Below are 7201 nucleotides of genomic sequence, written 5' to 3' on the forward strand. Positions count from 1 at the left end.
GTCATACTAACTTCAAAAGTAAAGTCTCCAAGTATGTTAGATTCAGAAAAGGTACACATTAATTTAGCATTTTGTATTCAGTTTCTAAACACGGGGCCTGCCCTTTTATAAGAAAGGAACACTTGTGGCATCGGCGGTTAGGGTTTAGGCTGTTTACTTCAAGGTTGGTGGCTCAAACCCACCATTGTTCTCCAAGAGACGGATGAGGCTGTCTGCTCCCATAAAGATTTAGAGTTGTGGAAGCTCCTTATAGGGTGCTATGAGTAGGAATAGGATTTTTGGCTAACTTTAATTCAATATGGAGATTCATTTACTAATATAACCACACCAAACTCACTGCCAATGAGTCAGTACTGGCACATAACAAACCGTATAGAACAAGGTTGACCGTCCCCTTGGATTCCAAGACTGTAACTGTTTATGGGAGTAGAAAGCCCCCTCTTTCTACTTTATGAACAATAAATAATAATACAAATAATAATAGGAATGGAAATGCCTAGTTCCCGTTGAGCTGATTCTGGTTCATGTGTATCAGAGAAGAACGATGCCCCGTGGGGTTTGCAGAGGCTGATTTTTTTCGGAAGCAGCTCACGAGGCCTTTCTTCTGTGGCAACTCTGGGTGGAAGTAAACCTCCAACTTTTGGTTGAACAGCCCAGTGCATTGCATTGGCCATTCGCCCCACTCACAGGCTGCAGCAGTAGGAAAGGCTTACACTTACTAGCATACACTATGGGCTGGGCCCTGACTTAAGTACTTCATAATGTATTTTAATTGCTTCATTTCCTCAAAAGAAGATGGTAAGGACCTAGAGCAGATGAATAATCTCAAAGAATCTATAATTCTCTTAAAGAGATATTATATTTCCTTATCATGACAAACCATAATAATTTAATTAAGCAACACCAGACAAACCCTACTTTAATCCTTCATCCTATCAGTGAATTATGGTTTGGGAAACTGAAATACCCTTATCATTATTATTTTAACCGATAACTTAAAAAAATACCAGAGGAGTTCATTCTGGGAAGAGCTATATATATCGTTTTAGGAATGCCACTTTCAGCCGAGTTTCCTCTTTATACCACCCTGATGGTATAACCTCAAACCAAGTTCACTGTCACTCAGGCATTCCAATCATGGCTGCCCTGTGAGACCATGTAGACTACCCCATAGGTTTCCAAGACTGCAAATCATGATGGGCAAATCCGGTCTCATTTTCCTATGGAGCACTTGGTAGATTCTGCAAGTATAGAGATTATTATTCAAGTTAGTATACCCTTGAAGAATTAATTGGAAGTGTTATAAGAAAATTCCACAGGGTTCAATATGGTGACCATTCATAGAACACATCAAGTCAGTCTGACACTAACCCCAGATCGGCACTACTGAGACAGCGACGGGTCGGCAGGCGTCTCCTCCTGACACCTTGTCAGCTTTCTGTCCACATGAGTCAGGTGGGACAGTGATTCCTAGTTGGTTTTTTCTAACGTACCCTAAGGAGACATGACATAAACACTAACCTAGTTCTCATGTTCACGCATGTGTAAAATGACTAGTGAAATAAAAGGAAATCAATGATCAGACAAGCGACTATAAAAAAATTTAATATAGAATGATTATTAAAAATCACCTCATGAGAAGAAAGTGTTGCTTTTTAAAGGGTGCAGTCAAAAAAGAAATAATTTTTTAAAAGGGTGCAGTCATGCTTGATGACACTCATCGTAGAGAATCGAAGCAAATACAAAGACTTCCTTTTTTGAAAACGTCATTTCCTCGGCAGAGGTTTCAATATATTATATATTTAAATTAAAATATTTAATCCCAACTTTGGCAGATCAGATACTGAGTCTTCAGGTCAGATGGCGGGAGTGAGTTCTCGCATGGAGCCTTGCAAAGGCTAATATTTAAGTTGTAAAGATACCTAGTAGGGATATTTGCCGAGCTCCTTGCATGTTTTATTGTTCAAGAGGCTTACAATAGCAATCACAGGCAGATTTCCTTTAAAGAGGGATTTAGTATACTAGAAAGCCTCATGAATCCCCGGGCTTCAGTCATGGTCTACTACTTCTCTGCTTGTCTCTGGACACCTGTATCATTCGCTTTCGCCCTTCCCCTCCTCCGCCCTCAGTACAAGGAGCCGGGGTGGCTCTGTGTTTAAGGGCTTTGTTACCGACTGACACGTAGGTGGTTGAGCTCACCACGCACTCCTTGGGAGAAAGATGAGGCAGTCCGCTTTCATAAAGAGTTCTGTTTTGCAGTTATGCTTGGTCCTAAAGGACTGTCTCTGAGTTGGCATAGATTCAGCTGGCAGCAGGATTGGGTGCTCAATTTTCCCATCTGTGAAATGAAGGAACTGGACGAGTTGACCTTGCAAGGAATACAAAGCACACAGTCTGTGCAAAAATTCTGCCGGTTCTTGAGCATTCTTTTTCTAGAACGCTCTGTGAAAATAGGAAAGTTTGAGTGAATTTTTGTTGATTTTTCACATGCCAGTATTTCATCTCATTTATATTTTATTGTTCTATTTTTCAAAACTCAGTGAGAAACTCTAGTTTTGAATTCATCACTGGACCTAATCAATAGAAACTTAATCAGTGACTTCAAGTGGTCCTCTCTTGGTAACAGAGCTCAGCATTCAGGTCACACGATTCCTGAGAGAGTAATCAGCACTCTTATGGGATTGGGACGCAATTAATGTTAGGGCTGATTTTGGGCATTGAGTCACCCTACCCTTACTCATTTGAATTGTGACACAAATCTACATTTGTGTATACTGTGTGTGTTTCTATTCGCAAGACAAGGATCCGTAGGGGCACATGTTAGTGTCTTTGAGATAACCCATCAGAGCTGTAGAACGGTAGAGTGTTATCATATAGAACAAGGTACAAATGTCAGGTCTGCCATTTGTTAATTGCACATGCCATTTAAATTCTTGGAGTCTCAGTTTGACTTGACCTCTGTCACGATGATGAGAGTATTTAATTAATAGTTTGTGAGGATTAAATGAGCAGATAAAGTGCTTAGACTAAAGTTCATGCATCATAAGTGGCAAGTATTATCATTTCAAAGATTTGGTTGGGGATATTGATAACAGTAAATAAATATTAGTCTGCTTATATTTATCAGCGTATACAGATATTGAGGGGTGTATTGTATTAGGGCCCAAACACAATATACCTATTAATTGGCTCTCTTTTATCAACTAGAAGGTTGTACAGACAACAGAGAAAATGTATGGTTTATGAAAATACAGGGAACCCAGGGTGGATGAGCCCTACAGGACCAGTGGTGTGAGTGGTGAAACAGGGAGCGTAGAGGGAGAGTGGGTAGGAAAGAGGGAACCGATTACAAGGAACTATAGGTGACCTCCTCCCTGGGGGACGGACAACCGAAAAGTGGGTGAAGGGAGATGTCGGACAGGGCAAGATATGACAAAATAACAATTTATAAATTATCAAGGGCCCATGAGGGAGGGGGAAGCAGAGAGGGAGGGGAAAAATGAGGACCTAATGCCGGGGGTTTTAAGTGGAGAGAAAATGTTTTGAGAATGATGAGGGCAATGAATGTACAAATGCGCTTTACACAATTGATGAGTGTATGGATTGTGATAAGAGTTGTATGAGCCCCTAATAAAATGATTAAAAAAAAAAAAGAATATCAAGTGGTGGGGGGGTAGTAGGGGGGAAAATAGGAGCTGATGCCAGGGGCTTGGGTGGAGAGCAAATGTTTTGAGAATGATGAGAGCAAGGGATGTACAGATGTGCTTGACACAATTGATGTATGTATGGATTGTGATAAGAGTTGTATGAGCCCCCAATAAAATGATTTTAAAAAAAGAAAAAAAAGTTTTTATAAGATATAGGTAATGACATAGTAGAATGTTTAACATAGATGGGCTGAGGTCAACATTGTCTATGACTGATTTTTATTATTATTTTTTAACTTTCACATTAGACTTAGCACCAAGTTTGAAACATTATAATCATCATAGATTAGCTATATTAGTAATGAGTTACTTATGGTAGCATGAACACTTAATATTTAGAATATTATAATCATTGTATAAGAAGGAAAATTCACTTTGGAAAATACCATAAACTAAAATTCTTCGAATTAGCTCTGGATGATGAAAAGCCCCTTTAACTTTTTTATGAAAGGAAATGTTTACTTTTATACAAACGAAATTTTATTTTTACTTTAAAATGATATAAACAGACCATTGTTTGATGCATCATAAACACCTTCTCCAAGTAAAAGGCACACTCAAAGTATCTTTGAGAAAGCATGCAGCGGTCGTGCGGCTCATGGAAATGGAAATCAGGCAGTCTGGGTGGAACTTCAACAAGGCTCACAGTTGATCTCTGCTGTTGAGTCTCCGTGTCTTTTATCAATTCTTCAGAGGCAAGGCTTCTACTTAGAGTTGTGTAGTTTGATTCAAGCACTTAATTCTGAGTTGGGTTTCATTTATTGGTTGTTTTTGCTTTTGCCTTTCTCTTCCAGGATTAACCCATGCCTTGACTTCAGGACTCTGGATTGGACTTAACAGCCTGAGTTTCAACACCGGCTGGCAGTGGAGTAATCGCAGTCCATTCCGGTATTTGAACTGGCTACCAGGTAGGGGTGAGCTCTTCCGTGACTGAATGAATGCAGTGTAGTTCAGTTGACCATCCGGGAGGTTTCTGGGATCTCAGATCTAGATCTCGAGGAGGAGAATTGGAGATATCATCAAATATGGTTTCCTTTCCCCCTTGATGCCCCCCCCCAACTTTTTTTGAGGCGGGGAGGGCATCGAGTGCTCTGAACTCTTTCTAAATTGTCATCAGATACCACGAAGGTCTTATCCAAGAAGACACTGTAAGTCTTCCTTAAAGCAATTCATCAGAGGAAACAAACAGCCAATGATGGTGAACATTTTCACCAGGGTGAATCGCTCCTTTGGGTTCTCTGCTGTGGATAAGACACCCCTCACCTCCAATTTTGACTTAAGAGGAAAAAGTGAAATTAACCACAGTTACTCATGTCTGCTGTGCATTATGTATTTATTTGGCCATTGCGTATGAACAATTATGATAATACTGTTCTTTCATATGGCCAGACTTCCTTTTGAAAACCATAGAATTTTTTCCCTTTTACTTGCAATCTCTGCATATATGTGCATGCTGTTTAAAGATCTGAGGATATAATATTTAGAATAGATATTAAAACATGGGAGAGCATTTTAAGGGACTCCATTTGGTTTAAATGGAGTAGATTTTCTGTGAAATTCCACTTTCAATGTATTCCTTCTATGCATGACAGTTGCATTGCTGCTACCAGAGTGTTACAATAGTAAACATTTCTATTTCCCTTTATAATGTGGGGCGTAAAGATTGCCGCAAGGGAATATGTGATGTTCTTTTTATGGGTGGGACTGTCATTTGTCTGTCTACTGTAAATGTGCAATGCGATATTGAAATGAAATTGAAGACCACCAGGTGGGTTCAATCAGTCAGTGAAATAACAATAGTCTAGAGTTTCTTCTCTGTTGCTAAAGATTTATAAACTACTAGGAAGATTAGTTAATTCCTCACTCAAAAAGACTTTGGTATCAGACCATGCGCAGTCTGACAGTCCAGCGAGAAAATTTGAGAGCTTGGTATGAAGGTAAGGAATGAGATTGGAATGTTAACAAGAAAGGAAAAGAATAAAGGCCCTTCCTGATTAGAGTTCCCAGGGAGCCTGTGCAAGATTAAATTATCTTTGGAAGTAGAATGAGAACTTCTTCAATCTAATATTCTAAATCATTTGGAATATTAGAGATCTAGTCAAGCACTCAACTGATTGCTTAACAATGGTGCATCTATGAACATTCATTCTCATTTGGAGAGAAGGTTTTATGTGCATGATGCAGACTGCAAAATCAAATTACCGACACAATGGTAAGCACTTACAATGAGCACCACTGACATGTTCAAGTTGGTAGTTGTTTTCTATTGTTAATTCAATAAATGAGGCAGTAAATACATTAATAGCTGAGATGTAAATGTATGCCTATTTCTGGGCATTTGCTTTCTGGTACTGCTTTCCATATCTGCAAGTTCCCTTACCCTGATCAGTGTTTGTTCACCACTCCAGAATGTGTGAATAAACATGTTCTAAAAACCTTCTTACCCTCAGGACTAACAATTCCTTTTCTTTGTGTGCTGTTTCAATGACCTTCCAAAATTCCCGATTAAAAACTCTATGGAGCAGGTAATATGGCTTTAATTTTTCACAGAGTTAATGGGAAGTTCAGGCACAGGTTCCCTAGATGTTGAAAATCACCAGGGAGGCTTACCAAGAGACTCACTCGCCCTGCCGGTCTTCAGGTGTGGGCTGAGGCGAGGTTTTAGAACGCTGGGCTTAAAAGGATGTCTCAGTAGAGGAAGGAGCCTCATGATAGAATGCTTAAATGATTGGCAGCTAACCTAGCGTTTGGTGATTGGGACCCACCGAGTAACTGCACAGGAGAAAGACCTACAGATCGACTCCTCTAAAGATAACAGCCGGTCCTACTCTGTCCGAGGGGGGTTGCTAGGAGCCCGGATCAAATCAATGGCACCCATCAGCAGTATCATCAGATTGTTGCAAAGCAAGGGAGCTGTGATAACAGTATGGTATCAAAGATGACTCTGTTTGAGTCTTTACTTCATTTTCAGTAAGAAATGGGTTAGGGGTTTAGCCATTAAAAATACTCTTCAGTAGGGGGAATTGAAACCATTATTCTGAAAAGAGTTCTTCGTTCTGGGAACCAGGCTTATCACGTAGTGCGTGGGATGAGGATGCTTCCAGTGCCTCTTCTCCTTTGTTTTTCTTTTCTGACTCCGTCAGTGGGGAATGTTGTCCCATGCCAAGAGATTCTGTAGCTTGCTGTCCATAGTTGGCTGCCGTGCCCAGGTGTTCATTATGTACAGTGTCTCAGGTGGCTGGTTTATAACAGCATGTCCTCTTTGGGTTAGAGGACACCTGACATAACCCAGTGTGAAGATGGTTCAAGTTTCAAAGCCTTCTTTTTTAATAGATACTGTGGTGGGGAAAATTAGAAAATTATACTGTGTAACAAACTTCTAGACATTGAGCTGATCCAATACCAAGTAAGAGAAGAAAGGGACACCATCTCGTATGTTGCTGTTCATCCGAGACACACACACACACACACACACACACACACTGACTCTGTAG

The 7201-nt window shown here is 40.1% G+C and overlaps 1 protein-coding gene across 1 annotated transcript in view; it reads left to right on the forward strand.

The window, feature by feature from the left end:
• MRC1 (mannose receptor C-type 1) overlaps positions 1-7201 on the forward strand; it is a 101320-nt gene that overhangs the window by 32074 nt on the left and 62045 nt on the right. Inside the window, exon 5 of the mRNA XM_045285614.1 lies at positions 4502-4615. Within this exon, the coding sequence (XP_045141549.1) occupies positions 4502-4615 (114 nt within the window). The remainder of the gene's footprint in view (positions 1-4501; positions 4616-7201) is intronic.

The sequence above is a fragment of the Echinops telfairi genome, unplaced genomic scaffold (genome assembly GCF_000313985.2).
Source record: "Echinops telfairi isolate 266 unplaced genomic scaffold, ASM31398v2 ScPeMD7_7473;HRSCAF=8511, whole genome shotgun sequence".
In the NCBI taxonomy this organism is placed as follows: domain Eukaryota; kingdom Metazoa; phylum Chordata; class Mammalia; order Afrosoricida; family Tenrecidae; genus Echinops; species Echinops telfairi.